Source organism: Myotis nattereri, assembly GCF_964212035.1.
Source record: "Myotis nattereri genome assembly, chromosome: 3".
NCBI classification, from domain to species: Eukaryota; Metazoa; Chordata; class Mammalia; order Chiroptera; family Vespertilionidae; genus Myotis; species Myotis nattereri.
The window spans coordinates 117821775-117843470 of NC_138077.1; the positions used below are offsets into that span (position 1 = coordinate 117821775).

Below are 21696 nucleotides of genomic sequence, written 5' to 3' on the forward strand. Positions count from 1 at the left end.
CTAACCTTTTACTTCCTGTGGTATTCTGTATGCAATTAAAAAATGTATTTTAATCTTATGTCAGTGCCTGATAGTTTTATGGAACAAATCTAATCAATCCTATTATAATTAAGTACTTTTCGAGCCAGAAATTGCTCTAGGAACCAAAACTATCTGTAATGGGCTGGGTTGCCTCATGAGTCAGTATGCTCATATCTAAAAGTATTCAGACAGAAGCTAACTCACCATCAGTTATTTACAGATGGACCTCCACACTGTAGCCTATTTCCCACTTTGGTGCCTGACCTCACTTACCTGCACTGTATATTCTAACCAACTTTGCACCATGCCCTCTCACAACATCAGAGCTTTTGCTTGTGCTATTTATTCCACTGGGATGGCCTAATTCTTTGTACTTATGAAACTATTCTTCCTTCATTCTGCTAATCTCTGTAAGCCCTTCCTACACACCCCAGTCTTAATGTTCTTGCAGCACTTTGCATACAGTACTTTGAACTATTTAAACTTAATCCCAACATTTTGCAGTTATTTGTATGCAGTTCACTCTCCCACTGCCACTGGATTGTGGGGGCCTTGTACGCAGGAGCACCTTCTCATTTCTCTTTGTATTTTCAGAGCATGAGCTTACCTGGCAAATAGAAGGTCTAGCAAATAAATATCTACTGAATAATGCATGAATTAATTAGTGAATAAAGTTAACCTTCCAGCCACATGGAGGAAGAGTTGAATTAGATAATATTTTATATCTCTTATAACGCTAAATTTACTACTTTATGATTAGCACACTCAAGTTAATTTAGTAGTTGGCTCAGCTGGTTAGAATATGGAGTTCAGGAGTAGAGGGTAATAGATTCCAACCCTCCATGGACCAATTACCTTCACAGAGAATGAAGAGTAAAAATATGTACCCCCTAAAAATAGCTAGTCAAGGTACTTCAGTACAAATCCATCTCCCCAACTGCAAAAGCCCATGAAGTTCATGTCATACTCCTGGAGGGCCAATTGAATTATTTTCCTATGTTGGAGAAAACACCCATATGAAAATGGATATATCTTCTGAAAAGAAAAACATCTTATATATGCTTATTGACTCTATAAATATATGTACCAGCTTGCCTAAGGTCCCAACTGATAAACGAAAAGTTGAGACTGGAATTCAGGACTGAATCCAGAATACGTACTCTTAATAATATAGTTTACATTCAACATACATTAGGTATTATTACACAGCTCCTATATTTAAAAAAAAATCAGCTCTACTCTTCAAAATGAGTAACATTAAAGGAAAATTAAGTCATTCAACTTTAGAATACATTACTCTAATTCTCTTCCCAACAGCCTTACAAATATATTTATACACCATACCTCACTCCTCCTCCTGTCTCTATCCACCTAACTCTTACTTATGATTTAAAGTTCAATTAAAATGTGGCCTCACAGCTGACCAATGATTCTCTCTCATCATTGATGTTTCTATCTCTCTCTCTCCCTCTCCCTCCCTATCTGAAAAAAAATAAAATAAATTATATATATATATATTAAATGTGGCCTCATGTATGATGCCCTCTTGAATCATCACAACCAGAGTTAGTCACGTAACTCATGACTTTTTCTCATATGTTTGTTTTTTTTACCCAGTATTATCTCCCCCATAGATTTTTAAGTTTCTCCAGGATAGGCTCAATCTTTCTATTTCTCTCAAAGCCTGAAATACTGCCCTGCACAGTGTTCAGAGTAAATGCTGAATAAACAATGAATGGCTCCATAGCAGATTACCCATCGGGAGTTGTTGGATCCCTCGTTCTCCACCCCTTCTCGCACTGCCTACTGGTACTGCTGGCCACTGACACAATAGTCAGCATCTTCATTAGCAAGGGTCTTAAAACCCTTACCCTTCGTTGGTCACTTAGTAAATTTTACTTTAAGAAGCTAGCAGTTAAGCCCAGCTAGCATGGTTCAATGGTTGAGCATCAACCTATGAACCAGGAGGTCATGGTTCGATTCCCTGTCAGGACACGTGCCTGGCTTGCGGGCTCGACCCCCAGTGTGGGGTCTGCAGGAGGCAGCCGATCAATGATTCTCTCTCATCATTGATGTTTCTATCTCTCACTCCCTCTCCCCTCCTCTCTGAAATCAATAAAAAAATATTTTTTAAAAAAACTAGCAGTTAAACTTCTGTAACACTCTATTTCTATTCATTTTAGGGCACATACCACTTTGTTTTTGTTTTTAAATATATGTTTTTATTGATTTGAGAGGAAGGGAGAAGGGGAGAGAGATAGAAACATCAATGATGAGACAGAATCATTGATCAGCTGTCTCCTGCATGCCCTCTATTGGCATATGCCCCAACCGGAATTGAACCGTGACCTCCTAGTTCATAGGTCGATGCTCGTTTGAATAAGTTTAAGTGACTTAAGGGTTAAGTCTACATTTTATTTACCTATTCACACATTAAAAAAATAGTTAAACAAGATCTTACTTTGTAGGTCATTTCTTAGATCCAAATAGTTGCCACCAGAAGCTACAGCATACATACATATTTTATGACAAGACTCTTACCGTGATATATATCCAGAATTTTTTATGTCATTCCAGCTGTCATTAGCTTCTCCACTTACAGAATCATATTTACTTTCAGTTTGACACTGAGTTTCAGATTCCTTCCTTTGCTGATAAGGTGGGGGGATGGGAGACATCACTATTAGTACAAATCTGAATTAAAGTTAGCTAATTACCTTAAGCTATAAAGTAACATTGAAAAATAAATAAATAATATTGAGAAAAAGAAAAGCATTATAAGAACACAAAATACCACATCTACCTTGTGAAATGGAAAGGCAATGAAATAGATGGGAGCCAGACTGCAATGGTTGAGGAATAAACGAAAGATAAGGAAGTGGAAACAGCATGTGGGAAACAATGACTTTATAGTAAAACTTAAGTAAATGTACACCCCAAATACACACATTTAGGTTTTGAAACTCCCAACGCTGAAATAAATTAGATTCTAAAATATGTCTTACTCTGTGAGGATGAGGATGGAAAAGTCTGCGCACAATAAAAGTTGTTGCTATGATACAGAACAGAATAGTCCCGGCTATTTCTTTCCACCAGTGTAGGAGGAGAACAGGGTCCTTTCTGCGGACATTCTTGCTGTAGTCTGGGCTCTTCAGAACTCGGACTGTGATCTGGGTGCCCCCTATGCTCCGTCTGCTCCTGTCCTTCTGGTAGTATGGTAGATAATAACCATTATCTGCAAAAACAAACATTAAAAGGTTGTTTTAATTTTTAAAAAGATAAACCAAAGTAGATTCATCTTTATTTACTAAAAATTATCAATTTTCCTATGACTTATAACATTAATTCCTTTTGTAAAAGTCTCATTTCTTCTTTAACACATTTGATAGCCTCATTTATCTGATTTTTTCTTTTTTATTATGCAAATATATTTTCCTTTATTCCATAAGCATCATAAATTTTCTTTATACTGAATAATAAAACTAGAACAAATGTAAGGGGCATCCCACTGATTACCTCATTAATAATTAAATCCTTTAAATGCAAGAAAAGAATTAGACAGTACTTAACTTCCTTGAAGGATTTTAAACTTTACTTTCATTTAGTGTCAATCAAATGTCAGATTTTAACATGAATCATTCCTCACAGGCTGGAAGGAAAACATCTCTATTATACTCCTTGGTTCATTCCACGCTGAGTTGTCTCCAATATTGAATTTTGTGGGCAGATTACACAGTTTTCTCTAACCCGGAATTTTGATCAAATCAGATAAAGGCTGCTGTTTCTAGTTCAGAGCCCTCTGTTCTGTTTCGCTTTTATCAATTTAAGTTCTACAATCATTTCCCAGTCCTAGCATCTAAGGTTACTGATGAGGAATCTATGTTTTGTCTAATGCAGATTGAGGACTTTTTTATATTTAACTGTTCAAAAGACTTTCGTATATAAATATATCCTAATTTTAAATACATAGGAATGTATTTCATGCCAAGGTTCACCTATTCTTGACTTTTGCAATAATCTGGTCTGCAAACAAAATTAAAACTTCATTTTACAGCATTTTCACATAGCTCTATGCAAACACCTGTTTTCTTCATTATACTGACTGATTTTATATTGACTACATTATACAGGCTGATAATTGAATAATAACTAGTAAGAAGAACTAATGCTTACTGAATACTTATTTGCCAGGTACAGTGTTAACACTGTATGTGCATTATCTCACTTAGATCTCACCACACCCCAAGAAACAGACAGGAGGGTCGCCATCCTTGTTTTACAGATGAAGGAACCAAGACAGTAAAGTTAGGTGCCCATCTCAGTATGTGGCAAAACTAATTTGAACCCTGGCAACTGACTTTGGAGTTTACACCTTGGCCAACATTCACAATATTGCCTTTCACAGTATTTTATTTTCTACTCCTCAAATGACTACCTTTCATTTGAATTCTATTAATTAATTTCAAATTAATACATAAAATAAATTAGAAACAAAACAGCATTTTCAATCCAAGCGTAATCACACTTACCATATGGATACTGCAAAATTGAAAGTGCGCCATTACTGTATTCTTCATGAGAAAACTTATCATTACTAAGACATTTGTCAAATTCATCAGACCCTACCAAGATAGGAGTTCTCGAAGGAGAATCTAAAAGAAAATGTAAAAGCTTAACCGCTATGACTTTCATGAAAATGCATGTATCTCATTCATTAAAAAAACAGCTATTTAACCACAGTTTAATTCAAACATGGAAGTCAAACAAATGGCTCAAGGTTCTTTCCCTTAAAAAGCAGTCTTGTAGAGAAGACGAATCTTATAAACAAGTAATTAAAAGCATGTGATAAAAAATATACATAAGGGACAAAAAGATAACTGAAGAAAGTAGGTAGCCTAGTATTTGATTTTAATTCATTAAATGTTTCAAAAAATATGATATGACCAGATAATTTTTTCATAAATATTCTTGATATAGGTAGGTTAAGAGCTGACACACAAGCATGGTTGGTGAATGGTTAAAAGTTTTTCTAAATTGTACAGAGAAATTATTTTATTAACACTGCATTCTAGCGAAGCAACTGCTGCTTCATGAAATCGTGTTCTAAATGCTAATTAAAATTCATTGCCCAGCCAGCATGGCTCAGGGGTTGAGCATTGACCTATGAACCAGGAGGTCACAGTTCAATTCCCATCAGGACACATGCCAGGTTGCAGGCTCGATCCCCAATAGGGGAGTGTAGGAGGCAGCTTATCAATAATTCTCTCTTATCACTGATGTTTCTCTCTCTCTCTACCTCTCGGAAATCAATAAAAATATACATTAAAAAATAATAAAATAAAATAAATAATAATTAACATCTGCCCAGCCAGAGTGGCTCAATTGGTTGAGTGTCATACTGTACAATGAAAGGTTGCCAATTCGATTCCTGGTCAGGGTACATACCTGGGTTTCAGGTTTGATCCCCAGTTGGGGTGCATAGGAAAGGCAACTGATCAATGTTTCCCTCTCCCACCACCCCCTTCCTCTCTGTAAACATGTGCTCAGGTGAGAATTTAAAAAATGCATTAACATCTGAAATATCTTTCTAGTTTATCAGAGAATATAATGTTGTCATCTCTGTGACAGTCAAATCTAGGGCAAAGACATCATGATCAGCCCTGTGAACATGTTAATAAACTTTTAAAAAGTTTACAATTCACTTACGTATTAAGGGTTTCCATTTGATTGTTGGCAAAGGAATAATTTCATTTTTATTATTAACAGATTCCAAGGCCTTGGGATTTGTAGGAAACTTTTCTGAAATTCTGACAGATGACTGCAGATACAGCTGGCCTCTGTACATTCCTGAATCAACCAGAATATTGTTAATTATGTTTGGAATCAAACACCAATAATTCTTTTTCAAAAAGGCTCATTTTGATTTAATAATATTAGATTAATTCCAGTTATCTTTCATGTATTATACAACTCTTCTCAGAGAATTATGCTTGATGCACTCAAAGGACCCAAAGGCTATTCAATAAAAATATGGGAGGAAAGTTACACATAAGGTCCATACAATGTTTCTCACTGAATAACAACTTTCAGTCATTACTGGAAAACTCAGTAGGAAAATTCAAAGAGGTCTATGTACTCTTATGAGATTAGTAACTTAGATGAAGTAACATTCTCCTTAAGGAAACCTAAACACTTATAATTCCAGAGACATTGCTAACAATTCAGTTAAACATTATCATAAAACATGTGTGACATGTTAATCTTTCAAATTCTTGCATTTCATTGAGAATGAGTGGTGGATAACACACTGACAGAGCTTAAAGAAATTTGTATCTGACCACCAACACTAGTTCAAAAATTAGATTCAGGGTTTTTCAAAAGTTATTATACTGAAGGCCTTCAACTGTCCAGAAGCACTCCAAAATTTTATTTTTATTTTTCAGATAAGTTCTATAAATGCAAAGAAAAAAAATACCCCTAGCTGGTTTGGCTCAGTGGATAGGGTGTTGGCCTGCGGACTGAAGTGAAGGGTCAGGTTCAATTCCAGTCAAGGGCACATGCCTGGGTTACAGGCTCAATCCCCAGTGGGGTACATGCAGGAGGCAGCCGATCAATGATTCTCTCTCATTATTGATGTTTCTATCTCTCTCTCCCTCTCCTTTCCTCTCTGAAATCATTAAAAATATATATTTTTAAAAATTCATCCATGTCTTTTCTAAAAAATCAATAAACACAATCTTTAAGGGAGGAACAAATTGCAACTACAAATACAAATGTGGAAAGTTTTAGACTTTAAGTACATATCAGTAATTTGAAATCATGCCGTCCTATCTAATAAAAGAGAAGCATGGTAATTAGCGTACGACCGCTACCCTTCCCATTGGCTAATCAGGATGATATGCAAATTACTGCCAGCCAAGATGGCGGCCGGCAGCCAGGCAGCTTAAACTGAACATGAGGCTTGCTTGCTTCAGTGACGGAGGACTGCAATGTTCCCCGCCTGCCTTGCCGGCCTATGAGCCTGCAGTTTCAGACATTGTAACATATTGAAGCTAAACAAAACCCCCGAAACCAGCTTTCAGAAGCTGGGATCTCAGAGCTGGAGTTGATACAGAGTTTCGATTATAGAACCGAAACAAACCAGATACCTGCTTTAAGGAGCGGAGGCCTAAGAGCTGGAGCCTCAGAGCTAAAGCTGGCCCAAAATTTAAAAAAAAGAAAGAAAAAAAGGAGCGGTTGGGAGCTTCAGTCACCCGCCAGCCTGAAAACAGCTGTCAGCCCCTCACCCAGGCTGGCCAGGCACACCAGTGGGGACGCCCACCCTGAAGGGTGTGTGACCAGCTGCAAACAGCCATCATCCCCATATCCAGGCTGACCAGGCATCCCAGTGGGGACCCCCACCCTGATCCAGGACACCCTTCAGGGCAAACCAGCCAGCCCCCACCCATGCACCAGGTATCTATTCTATATAGTAAAAGGGTAATATGCCTCCCAGCACCAGGATCAGCGTGACAGGGGGCAGCGCCCAAACCCCCTGATCACCCTGCGGCTCTGTGTGTGACAGGGGGCGGGGCACAACCTCCCTATCTGCCCTGCTCTGTTCCTGACAGGGGAAGGCGAACCAACCCCCTGATCGGCCCTGCTCTGTGCCTGATAGTGGGGAGCTCCCCAACCCCCTGATCGCCCTGCGGCTCTGTGTGTGACAGGGTGCGGCGCCCCAACCCTCCCACCCCACGGGCCCTGCTCTGTGTGTGACAGGGTAGAGCCATAACCTCCCCATCAGCCCAGCCCTGAGTGTGAGAGTGGCGGCGCCCCAAACCCGTGATCAGCCCTGCTCTGCGGGTAATAGAGAGTGGCGCCCCAACACCGCCCCCCTCACAGGCCCTGCTCTGTGTGTGATGGGGTAGAGCCATAACCTCCCCATCGGCCCTGCCCTGAGTGTGACAGTGGCGGCGCCCCAAACCCCTGATCGGCCCTGCTCTGTGCGTGATAGAGGGCGGCACCCCAACCCTCTGATCCGCCCTGCTCTGTGTGTAACAGGGGGCGGTGCCCCAACTCCCCTATTGGCCCTACTCTGTGAGTGACTGGGGGGAGCTCCTCAACCCCCTGATGGGCCCTGCTCTGTGCGTGACAGGGGGGAACTTCCCAACCTCCTGATTGACCCTGCCCTGTGCATGGCAGGGGGGAGCTCCCCAACCCCCTAATTGGCCCTGCTCTGTGCATGACAGGGGGCAGCGCCCCAACCCCCTGATTGGCCCTGATCTGTGCGTGACAGGGGGTGGCGCCGCAACCTCCCCATCGACCGTGCCTTGAGTGTGACAGGGGGCGGTGGCCCAACCCCACAATCGGCCCTACCCTAAGCGTGACTGAGGGTGGCATCGCAACCTCCCAATCCGCCCTGCTCTGTGCATGATAGAGGTGGCGCCCCCAACTCCCCAATCGGCCCTCCTCTGAGCCCAACCAGGGGCTGCACCTAGGGACTGGGCCTGCCCTCTGCCATCCAGGAGCAGGCCTAAGCCAGCAGGTCGTTATCTCCTGAGGGGTCCCAGACTGCGAGAGGGCACAGGCCATGCTGAGGGACCCCCCTACCCCCCGAGTGCACAAATTTTTGTGCACCGGGCCTCAAGTCCTATCTAATAAAAGAGAAACATGGTAATTGGCGTACGACCACTACCCTTCCCATTGGCTAATCAGAGAGATATGCAAATTAACTGCCAGCCAAGATGGCGGCCGGCAGCCAGGCAGCTTGAAACTAACATGAGGCTTGCTTGCTTCAGTGACGGAGGACTCCAACGTTCCCCGCCTGCCTTGCTGTCCTCTGAACCTGCAGTTTAAGAAACATTGCAACAAATATAGAAGCTAAACCAAACCCCAGAAACCAGCTTTAAGCGAGCTGGGATCTCAGAGCTGGAGTTATATATTGTTTCAGTTATAGAACCTAAACAAACCAGATACCTTCTTTCAGCAGCAGAGGCCTCAGAGCTGGAGCCAGAGCTAAAGCTGGCCCAGAATAAAAAAAAAGAAAGAAAAAAAAGGAGCAGTTGGGAGCTTCAGTCCCAGCCTGAAAACAGCCCTCAGCCCCTCACCCAGACTGGCCAGGCACCCCAGTGGGGACCCCCACCCTAAAGGGTGTGTGACCAGCTGCAAACAGCCATCATCCCCTCATCCAGGCTGGCCAGGCACCCCAGTGGGGACCCCCACCCTGAAGGGTGTGTGACCAGCTGCAAACAGCCATCATCCCCTCACCCAGGCTGGCCTGGCACCCCAGTGGGACCCCCACCCTGATCCAGGACACCCTTCAGGGCAAACCAGCCAGCCCCCACCATGCACCAGGCCTCAGCGGATCCGCGAGGCCTCCAGGCACCGGGATCAGCGTGACAGGGGGGAGCTCCCCAACCCCCTGATCGCCCTGCGTCTCTGTGTGTGACAGGGGGCGGGGCCACAACCTCCCTATCTGCCCTGCTCTGTTCCTGACAGGGGAAAGTACCCCAAACCCCTGATCGGCCCTGCTCTGTGCCTGATAGGGGGGAGCTCCCCAACCCCCTGATTGCCCTACGGTTCTCTGTGTGACATGGTGCGGCGCCCCAAACCCCCACCCCACGGGCCCTGTTCTGTGTGTGTTGGGGTGTGGCACCCCAACCCCGCCCCCATGGGCCCTGATCTGTGTGTGACAGGATAGAGCCATAACCTCCCCATCAGCCCTGCCCTGAGTGTGAGAGTGGCGGCACCCCAACCCCCTGATCGGCCCTGCTGTGTGGGTGATAGAGGGCGGCGCCCCAACCCCCCCCCACCCCCACGGGCCCTGCTCTGTGTGTGATGGAGTAGAGCCATAACCTCCCCATTGGCCCTGTCCTAAGTGTGACAGTGGCAGCGCCCCTACCCCCTGATCGGCCCTTCTGTGTGTGACAGGGGGCGGTGCCCCAATTCCCCTATCGGCCCTACTCTGTGACAGGGGGGAGCTCCTCAACCCCCTGATGGGCCCTGCTCTGTGAGTGACAGGGGGGAGCTCCCCAACCCCCTGATGGGCCCTGCTTTGTGCGTGACAGGGGGGAGCTCCCCAAACCCCATATGGGCCCTGCTCTGTGCATGACAGGGGGGAGCTCCCCAACCCCCGGATCTACCCTGCTCTGTGCGTGACAGGGGGGAGCTCCCCAACCCCCTGATCAGCCCTGCTCTGTGCGTGACAGGGGGTGGCGCCTCAACCTCCCCATCGACCCTGCCTTGAGTATGACAGGGGGCGGTGCCCCAACCCCCCAATCGGCCCTACCCTGAGCGTGACTGAGGGTGGCATCGCAACCTCCCAATCCGCCCTGCTCTGTGCATGATAGGGGTGGCGCCCCCAACTCCCCAATTGGCCCTCCTCTGAGCCCAACCAGGGGCTGCACCTAGGGATTAGGCCTGCCCTCTGCCACCTTGGAGCAGGCCTAAGCCAGCAGGTCGTTATCTCCCGAGGGGTCCCAGACTGCGAGAGGGCACAGGCCGGGCTGAAGGACCCCCCTCCCCCTTGAGTGCACAAATTTTTGTGCACCGGGCCTCTAGTATATATATATTAGAGGCCCAGTGCATGAAATTCATGCACTCGGGGGGATCCCTCAGCCTGGTCTGTGCCCTCTCGCAGTCCGGGAGCCCTCGTGGGATGTCTGACTGCTGATGGCTTAGGCCCATTCCCTGCAGTCGGACAACCTTAGCACTGCCAGAGAGGCAGGAGAGGCTCCCTTCACCACCACTGTGCTCGCCATCATGAGCCTGGCTTCTGGCTGAGCAGGGCTCCCACTATGGGAGCACACTGATCACCAGGGGGCAGCTCCTTACTTGAGCATCTGCCCCCTAGTGGTCAGTGCTCGTCATAGTGACCAGTCGTTCTGCCGCCCGGTCGATTTGAATATTAGCTTTTTATTATGTAGAACTTACATATATATATATATATATATATATATATATACACATATATATATATATATACACATACACACACACACATACACACATACATACGTATACATATATGCAACATTTCTAAGCCTTCCTATATAGGTCTCAGAGAGGAAAAAAAAGCTATATCAATTAAAAGCTTCAGAACTGGTTAAGTCAGTGGTTCTCAACCTTCCTAATGCGCGACCCTTTAATACAGTTCCTCATGTTGTGGTGACCCCCAACCATAAAATTATTTTCGTTGCTACTTCATAACTGGCTTCTGGCTGAGCAGGGCTCCCACTATGGGAGCACACTGATCACCATGTTGCACTGACCACTAGGGGGCAGACGCTCAACTCAGGAGCTGCCCCCTGGTGATCAGTGTGCTCCCATAGTGGGAGCCCTGCTCAGCCAGAAGCCAGTTATGAAGTAGCAACGAAAATAATTTTATGGTTGGGGGTCACCACAACATGAGGAACTGTATTAAAGGGTCATGCATTAGGAAGATTGAGAACCACTGACTTAATCAGTTCTGAAACTTTTAATTGCTATAGCTTTTTTTTCCTCTCTGAGACCTATATAGGAAGGCTTAGAAATGTTGCATATATATGCATATATATAACTGAAAATTATTTTCGTTGCTACTTCATAACTGTAATTTTGCTACTGTTATAAATCGTAATGTAAATATCTGACATGCAGGATGCATTTAGGCGACCCCTGTGAAAGGGTCATTCGACCCCCAAAGGGGTCGTGATCCACAGGTTGAGAACCGCTGGGTTAAGTGAAACAAAATAGCATGAATGGAAACCAAAGTATAAATCTCAGGGTAACCTAAGGCAGAGACTGTACTTAGGAATTAAAATTACTATCAGCACAGTGTAGGAATCAAATCTAGATATCAATTTGTATTATCACTAGATGAGAGACACTCACCCAAGTAAACACTGTTTTCTGTGGCTCCTCGGGCAGCTTCTACAATGTCTTCTTCATCTTCTAAAACACCATCATTAGATGCATAACTTGTATCATCAAAAAGACTGATGGGAATGACTTTGCCATCCTTCACCAACCAGGCAGACGCAATGGGAGTACAAAACTAAACAAAAGTGGAAAAAAAGTTTAAAATAATTTGAAGCATTCTTTATGTATTCCAACTTCTAAAATACTCCTTACAATCACAAATTTGTTTTAAATTTCTTATTTTTCTAGATTTATTGAGGCATAATTGACAAAAATGTATATATAGAGCAAAATGTGATATTTTGATATATGTATACTTGTGAAATCATTAGCACAATTAAGCTAATTAACACACCTATCACCTCACAGTTATTTTGTATGTGTGGTAATAATTTCACAATGTGTATGTATATCAAATCAGCACAATGTACAAACCAAATAGATAGTTTTTACTTGTCAATTATACTCAATAAAGCTAGAAAGTTTTTTCTTAAAAAATCTATACTCTTGCAAATTTCAAGTATACAATACAGAATTACCAACTACACTCATCACCATGCTATACATTACATCTCCAGTTATGTAGTCATCCTACATAACTGAAACTCTGTACCCTTGACCAACATCTCCCCATTTCTCCTTCCCCTAGGCCACGGCAATCACAATCTACTCTCTGCTTCTATAATTTCAACTTTTTTAGATCCCACATATAGGTGAAATGATGCAGTACTTAACTTTTTGTGTCTGGCTCATTTCACTTGGCATAATGCCCTCCAGATTCATTAACACATTAAGTGCCCAGTCAGTCACCGCTGACTGACACTATACCAGTGATTCCCAAAGTGGGCGCTACCGCCCCCTGGTGGGCGCTGCAGCAATCCAGGGGGGCGGTGATGGCCACAGGTGCATTTGTTTTAACTTTTTTTGTATTACCTTTCTATTCTGAGTTCAATAAATAGTTTCATAATTTCAAACTTCAATGTTTCTAATTTACACCTTTCTTTACTATATTTTACGAAAAAGGTAGAAACATTAATACATACATCTTTCTGTTTAATTGCTATTAAATTTAAAAAAAATTAATTTCCAGGGGGCGCTGAGTAATATTTTTTCTGGAAAGGGGGTGGTAGGCCAAATAAGTTTGGGAACCACTGCACTATACTTTCCATCTGGAAGACAAAACAGGCTGGGCACTTAACGTGTTAATGTTGCAAATGACAGGATTCCCTTTATTAAGGCTGGATAATATTCCACTGTAAAAATACACACCACATTTCCTTTATCCATCCATCCAATAATGGACACTTAGACTGATTCTATATCTGGGCTACTGTGAATAATGCTATAGTGAACATGAGAGTGCAAATATTTCCTTGAGATATTGCTTTCACTTCCTTTGGTAATATACCCAGAAGTGGGATTGCTGGATCATATGGCAGGTCTATTTTTGAGGAAGTTACATACTGTTTTCCACAGTGGCTGCACCAATTTACATTCTCACCAACAGTGCACATAGATACACTGTTATACACCATTCACCAATAACTTTCTTTTGTCTTTTTCATAATAGCCATTCTAACAGGTATAAAACCACAAATTTCTTAATGCACAGAGAACAAGATAAAATCCAAATTGGCATCGTTTCCCATTACCCAATATGTTTGGTCAAACTGAAAAAGGAAGAAACAGTTCATAAATTCTCAGTGATTTTAGTTACCTGATATTCCCATTCTAGATGTCCTCCCTTCTTGCTAAAGGCCATAACCTTCCAATCCGCAACAGAGACTTTTATCACTGTGTCCACTATGGCAGCTTCCTGTTCTTCCACATCTGAGATAATTTCAGACTCTTTGTTCTGACTGGGTTTTACAGTGCTTTCAATAAATCCGGCTCTAGTTTCCATGTCTGGAATATACCGAAGTTCAAAGTGGCCAACACTGAAATTCCACCTTAAATTTACAAATGCATGTTTTAGAAATTTACACTTGAAAAGAGGGAGCCAAATAAATAACTTTTCTACAGGGAAATAGCAAACATTAAGATTTGGTGATGAGAAAAAGAACTCAACACAATCTTCAGGAAAGAAGCGCTGCTAATTTATGCCACAAGAGGGCATAACTTTGTCAGGGTTTGGAAAGTTGTGAGCTGACATCAGCTATGGGACAGATTTTCTCTCAAAAATTAACAAATGTTCACAATTCCAAATCAGGATGATTTTCTTAAAACACATCAAAGTCATCTTAAAATAGGATAGCAGCATGCAGTCGAACTTAGTTCTTAATTCAAGTCTGGACACATTTCATTCAAGTGTAGAGAAATTAGTATCTCCCAATAAGCCAATGTAAAAGGCAAGATGAATACATCAATTTTAAATTTATGTGAAAACATGTCCTGAAAGGCAATGTGACCAAGTATACCTGAAGGTCACACACCTTACCTCCAATCTCTATTGACTGAGAGCTGGCAAGTCACTTACCCTTTCCTGAGTTTCAATGTCCTTATCCATAAAGTGATAATAATAATATTCCCTCTATATTTAATTTACAGAAAAATCATTTAACTATTAACAGTAAAATATCTTGTCACTTACATATAAAATGGCCTTAAAATTACATCTACTAAAAAATATATACTTAAGGAACATAGGTCTTAGACCCCCAGGCTCTTCCTTTATATTGACTCAAAATTCTAATTAATTTGAACATCTGTTCCTATGGTAGCTGAGCAACCGGCAAGCACTCGAGCACTTAAAAAAAATAATAATAAAGCAAAATCCTATCAAGAATACAAAAGGTTAGGTTGCCAGCAGATATAAAACGTTTCTCACAGTCCAGTGAATATAAGAAAATAAAATGTTTAAAAATGCACTCTTAAATGAGTTAGAGAAAACAACTTTCAGGAAAGGAAAATGAATTGTACTGCATCATATATAAATTTGAAAGTCTGGATTAGCCCTAGTTGGTTTGGCTCAGTGGATATAGTGTTGGCCTGCGGATCAAAGGGTCCCAGGTTTAATTCCAGTCAAGGGCACATGCCCAGGTTGTGGGCTCAATCCCCAGTGGGGGGTGTGCAGGAGGCAGTCAATCAATGATTCTCTCTTATCACTGATGTTTCTATCTCTCCCTTCCTCTCTGAAATCAATAAAAAAATATTAAAAAATAAATATTAGGTTTTTAAAAATCACACATATATGTAATTTAAGAATAGCATAACTTATCCAACCATCTTATTTTTAATCACATATTTAAAAGTAAAAATTATATAAGGAATTCATTATTTGAAAAAAATTTTTTTTTTTTACCAAATAAATTATATCTTCATACTTTAAGAAGAAAATAGACTAAAATATTATTTTAAAATCAGGGTAATTGGAAAAACTATGAAACTACTACATAACAGAAAGAACTCAGAGTGAAAATGGTCAGGGCTGAAATAAAGCACATTAACTTTCTCTTGAGACTTTTGCATTGAAAAAATGTTGATCAGTAAGCTTGCTCTGAAAATTATCATTAACCTAAAACTAAACTCATATATCATCATCGTATGAGACTCCTTCTAGTTACCATATCCTTAAGCATATGGAGAGAAGCCCAGTACAGAATTTGTTAATAATCATGAGGCCATTTTTAATTTAGGGCTCACATTTTTCTTAAAAGAATAGTATGCTTCTAGGGAACCCAAAGAGTTCAAAAAAATCTTCAAGTAGGTTTAGTCTCGGTGTGGTTCTAAATAACACTAGCAGCTATAGGATCTGAATACTCACTTCTCATTGCCACTGCGAGGCCCGACGGCTCTAACAGTTTTCTGGGTACGCTGCAGAAGCAGGATGTCTTCTTGTTCCATTTCATCATTATCCCATCGGCGACAACCCAATGCTGAACAGATGTACCTCACCTGAAAAAACATATAAAATTAGTTTAGCCCTAGCTGGTTTGGCTCAGTGGATACAGTGTCGGCCTGTGGACTGGAGTGTCTTGGGTTTGAATCCAGTAAAGGGCAAATGCCCAGGTTGTGGGTTCAATCCCCAGTGAGGGCATGCAGGAAGCAGCCGATCAATGATTCTCTCTCATCACTGCTGTTTCTATCTCTCTCTCCCTCTCCCTTCCTCTCTGAAATCAATAAAAATATTTTTTAAATTAGTTTTAAAAAATACAAGTTACAGCCGAAACCGGTTTGGCTCAGTGGATAGAGCATCGGCCTGCGGACTGAAGGGTCCCAGGTTCAATTCCGGTCAAGGGCATGTACCTGGGTTGCGGGCACATCCCCAGTAGGGGATGTGCAAGAGGCAGCTGATCGATGTTTCTCTCTCATCGATGTTTCTAACTCTATCTCTCTCCCTTCCTCTCTGTAAAAACTCAATAAAATATATTTTTTAAAAAAATAATACAAGTTACAGGAGGCCAGAGCCATTAAAGGAATCTCTAATTTATGTTTTTTTAAAAAGAAAAGTATGGAAGAAGCACCCAAATATTAAGAAGCATCGTAGATTACCAACTCCTAAAATTAGTTATTTAGAATCATAAAAGCAGCAATGAATATTCCAGGGAATGATTTTAAGGACTTAGATAATTTTAGTCTTACTTGGAGCATTCCATGGAATATACAAAAAGAAATGGGTAAAATAAATAAATAAATAAATAAATAAATAAATAAATAATAAAAAAGAAATTAAAAAAAAAGAAATGAGTAACCAGTTTTGATATCTTAACAACATCAATACAATTTCAGATGAATTAGAAAATATCCACCTCAGAGTTTCCATATTACAGAAGTAGTTGGTTTTTAAAAATTTGAACCTCTTCTAATAGCTGCAGTATTTCAAAGTACTTCCTTCAAATCTTCATTAAAAGAAAAAGGAAAAATCTTAGTATGAACCAAACTAAAATCCTAACAGAAAAAATCATACCTACCAGAATACCAGAATTTTGCGAAAGCACATCAAATCAGAGACCTGAGGATCTGGTTCATGGCAGTGTTTACAGGGAACACTGAAATACACAGAGGACTCAAGGCCTTCTCAATGCACTGCAGTATCAGGAGGTGAAGTAGAAAGCATCTGCAGCAAGTACTACGGACCTAACACTTACACAGGGAATCGCTCAAGTGTGGAAAACTCAAGGGTCAAAAGATAATTTTTCGATTTTTCCTTGTTTTAATCTTAAGTCTATATATAAGACAGTCACATACCAAGGTGTTAGGGATTAAAAAAAGATTTTACCTTTCTAAAAAAGATGCTTTTAATTGGTCATTCCTAATAATGGATTTTAATTGCAAGACACAATTTTATTTATTTTTTATTTTTTTAATATATATATTTTTTATTTCAGATAGGAAGGGAGAGGAACAGAGAGATAGAAACATCACTGATGAGAGAGAATCACTGATCGGCTGCCTCCTGCATGCCCCCTACTGGGGATCAAGCCCGCAACCGGGCATGTGCCCTTGATGGGAATCGAACCTGGGACACTTCAGTCTGCAGGCTGATGCTCTATCACTGAGTCAAACCAGCTAGGGCGCAAGATGCAATTTTAGAAGGAGATTATGATTACATCTTAAGAGCTAATAACGGACAAAGTCTAGGGCTTATCAGCATGACTGTCACCAGACAGATCAAGTCAAATCTGACCTTGAAAGTTTCTGACCCTTTTAAAGTCTCAGTTTTCTCAACTTTAACATAAGTACAATTTTCTTCTTGGATCCTCTTATTATAGGATCAAACTAGATAAAGAAATAAGTGGTACATTATTCTTATTATGATTGTTATTAATCTTTGGAGGGTTCTTCATCCATCCAAATGGAAACAAAAATATGTAACCCTTAGGAATACTGTGAGGATTTCAAAATAATGTGCAATAAGTGCACCACCACATAGAAGAACCTGTTGTCTTGCTTCTGCTGTCCTGGCTCTGCTCTGCATTCTGTTATCTTGGATAAAGCTAGTTTCTCTTAATAATATTTCCCCGTTCCACTTTATATATAGTTCTTTTATTACACCAAATGATAACCTTGGGGGAAATTTTAATAAACCTCAAATAGTAATAGTATAGTTTAAGAAACTACTTCTATTACAATTTATTCTGATTTCTCCCCAAGTAAATTCAGTATTTTCACTCACCTTTCCAGTACATGCACTGAGTCCATAGGTAGTGAGAGACTTCCCTCCAACCAAAACAACATCATCTCCAAATTTGTAAGAAGATTCAAGAAGTGATTCAACTGTAAAAGGAACTGTTTCCATGCTCTCACGGTCTCGGTCCCACTGGAAGAGGTCTCCATCCAGGGAAGGAATGATCATCTTATTCCCGAAAACCTAAAATAAAAGTTACATTTGAAAAAGACCTTCACTATAAGAGGAGTAACTACGAGCGAGAGGGACTCTAGCTTCCTTCTCAAGCAGCACGGCTCACCAACAAACAGAAGCAACTAAAAAGAACTGCCACCTCTCCAGGGGCCTCCATGCAGTTCTCCAGTATGCTTTTTCTCCAACTGTTTGCCAGGAGTGTCCTTATGATATGTGAGTTACCCAAGAGAGTTCTGTGATCAAGTGAGTTCAAGAAGAGGTTACTACAGGGGTTCTTATAGTGATTGACATGCTAATGTAGATTTTCTAGCGAGGGGACAGCATATGCAGTACTTTCCAGGCCTATTTTATCCAGGCCAATTGCAGTCATAGGCTCAGATCCAAGAACACAAGTTGATTCACGCAGTAGCCCATCCTTTTTTGTACTTACTTTCTCAAGTCAGCTGTGTGCTAGAAGCCTGGAAACCAACTGGTAACTTACTGAGTTTATGTTCTCAGTTGTTCTTCCTCTTTAACAATGTTTACTGAGGGCCTACTATGTGCCAGATACTATTCTGTTGCTTATGACAGAAGACACCAATGAGCAAAATAAATAATAATAAAATAAAAACAATCTCTGCCATTCTGGAGCTCAAACTCTAGTGTCGGCAGACAAAGTAATGAATAATTATAAGGTAATTTAGGTGATAAATGCCACAAGGAAAAAATAGAATAAGATAAAGGGGACTGGAAAATGTGCATGTGGGAGGGGGAAGAGCCAGTCAGTGAGGAGTTAAGGGTAGACCCTGCTGAGAATGCAATATTTGAGCAAAACCTAAACCTGAAAGTTAACCATGCTTATTCCTGGGGCACACCCTTTACCACGAAGGACTTAAGGTGAAAGTGCCCATCATAAGGAAAGCGAACTGTATTTAACTTATTGCTGTACTATACAAACTGAGACACCATTACATCCTCAAAAAGTGCTTATTGTACTTCCAAGAAATATTTACCAGGTATGCTTATGTTCTTACATTTGTTTATAAAGTGGCTGTAAAAATAATGCACTCAAATCTAGTGCCCAGATTTTGTTATCTAATTCCAATCCCCACCAAAGGAACCAAGGCTTCTCACACAAGTGATTGATACCAGGACTGGGTAGATAAAAGATCAGCCTTTAACATCGGATTATTCTAGAAAGAACAAATGTAATTTAACTAAAAAAAAAAAAAAAAAAAAGGATGGGAGCATGCCACCAGCAACATTTGGAAGAGTTTAAATACCAAAATAATTAACTACTAAATTATAAATCATTAGGGAAAAAGAGGAATTCACAAGCCCATACTGATAATAGATAAAATAAATAATATATGGGGGAAAGGGAAGACTCTTATTGCAATAAAATGCCAAGTTTCTACTGGTAAATATGAAAGGAGGGCTGCAGCTGGAAAAAATTAGCATTTTGTATCATCATAGTAAAGATTGAATCAGGTCAAAAATCAGCAATGGAATTAAATCTAGGTGAAAATTTTGATGAGAAGCAGGATATCTGAATGGTCTTAAAGTATTCCCCACACACTGCTTATTATTTACAAGAATTTCATAAACAGTAATTATATAGGGAAGAGTTCAGACAATACCTTGACTAGTGACCAAAATTAATAACATCCCTGATGCCCTAAGGCAGTCGTCGGCAAACTGCAGCTCGCGAGCCACATGCAGATCTTTGGCCCCTTGAATGTGGCTCTTACACAAAATACTGGCTTCTGCACATGGGCCATGAAGTTTCAATCGCACTGTATGTGCGCACCCACATGTGTTATTTTGTGGAAGAACCACACTCAAAAGGCCAAAGAGCCACATTTGGCTCGTGAGCCGCAGTTTGCCAACCACTGTTCTAAGGGGAGGACACATCACCTATGCAGAATCCTCACCAAGTATACACAAGCTGCATCTGAGCACAAGAAACACCAGACAAGCACAGAAGGAGGAAATTTCAATCCTATCCTATCTAATAAAAGAGAAACATGGTAATTGGCGTAGGACCACTACCCTTCCCATTGGCTAATCAGCAAGATATGCAAATTAACTGCCAGCCAAGATGGCGGCTGGCAGCCAGGCAGCTTGAAACTAACATGAGGCTTGCTTTCTTCAGTGACGGAGGACTCCAACGTTTCCCGCCTGCCTTGCCGTCCTCTGAACCTGCAGTTTAAGAAACATTGTAACAAATATAGAAGCTAAACAAAACCCCAGAAACCTGCTTTCAGGGAGCCGGGATCTCAGAGCTGGATTTTTATACATTGTTTCGATTATAGAATCGAAACAAAACAGATACCTGCTTTCAGGAGTGGAGGCCTAAGAGCTGGAGCCTCAGAGCTAAAGCTGGCCCAGAATAAAAAAAAAAGAAAAGAAAAAAAGGAGCGGTTGGGAGCTTCTGTCACCCGCCAGCCTGAAAACAGCCCTCAGCCCCTCACCTAGACTGGCCAGGCACCCCAGTGGGGACCCCCACCCTGAAGGGTGTGTGACCGGCTGCAAACAGTCATCATCCCCTCACCTAGGCTGGCCAGGCACCCCAGTGGGGACCCCCAGCCTGATCCAGGACACCCTTCAGGGCAAACCATCCAGGCCCACCCGTGCACCAGGCCTCTATCCTATATAGTAAAAGGGTAATATGCCTCCCAGCACTGGGATCAGCGGAGCCGAGAGGCCTCCCAGCACCGGGATCAGCGTGACAAGGGGGAGCTCCCCAACTCCCTGATCGCCCTATGTCTCTATGTGTGACAGGGGGCGGGGCCACAACCTCCCTATCTGCCCTGCTCTGTTCGTGACAGGGGAAGGCGCCCAAACCTCCTGATCAGCCCTGCTCTGTGCCTGATACAGGGGAGCTCCCCAACCCCCTGATCACCCTGCGGCTCTGTGTGTGACAGGGTGCAGCTCCCCAACCCCCTGATCGGCCCTGCTCTGTGTGTGACGGTGCGGCGCCCCAACCCCCCCACCCTCCACGGGCCCTGCTCTGTGTGTGATGGGGTAGAGCCGTAACCTCCCCATCAGCCCTGCCCTGAGTGTGACAGTGGCGGCGCCCCAAACCCCTGATCGGCCCTGCTCTGTGGGTGATAGAGGGCGGCGCCCCAGCCCCCTGATCTGCCCTGCTCTGTGTGTGACAGGGGGCGGTGCCCCAACTCCCCTATCGGCCCTACTCTGTGAGTGACAGGGGGGAGCTCCCCAACCCCCTGATGGGCTCTGCTCTGTGCGTGACAGGGGGGAGCTCCCCAACCCCCTGATCGACCCTGCTCTGTGCGTGACAGGGGGCAGCGCCCCAACCCCCTGATTGGCCCTGCTCTGTGCGTGACAGGGGGTGGCGCCGCAACCTCCCCATCGACCCTGCCTTGAGTGTGACAGGGGGCGGTGCCCCAACCCCACAATCGGCCCTACCCTGAGCGTGACTGAGGGTGGCATCGCAACCTCCCAATCTGCCCTGCTCTGTGCATGACAGGGGGCGGCGCCCCAACTCCCCAATC

At 42.4% G+C, this 21696-nt stretch overlaps 1 protein-coding gene across 1 annotated transcript in view; it reads right to left on the reverse strand.

Moving 5' to 3' along the window:
* The window catches only part of EIF2AK3 (eukaryotic translation initiation factor 2 alpha kinase 3), a 118306-nt gene that overhangs the window by 54931 nt on the left and 41679 nt on the right, over positions 1-21696 (reverse strand). Inside the window, exons 3-10 of the mRNA XM_081087355.1 lie at positions 18014-18208; positions 15662-15792; positions 13616-13847; positions 11872-12034; positions 5728-5868; positions 4551-4673; positions 3027-3256; positions 2563-2672 (exon numbers count right to left, since the gene is read on the reverse strand). Of these exons, the coding sequence (XP_080943481.1) occupies positions 2563-2672; positions 3027-3256; positions 4551-4673; positions 5728-5868; positions 11872-12034; positions 13616-13847; positions 15662-15792; positions 18014-18208 (1325 nt within the window). The remainder of the gene's footprint in view (positions 1-2562; positions 2673-3026; positions 3257-4550; positions 4674-5727; positions 5869-11871; positions 12035-13615; positions 13848-15661; positions 15793-18013; positions 18209-21696) is intronic.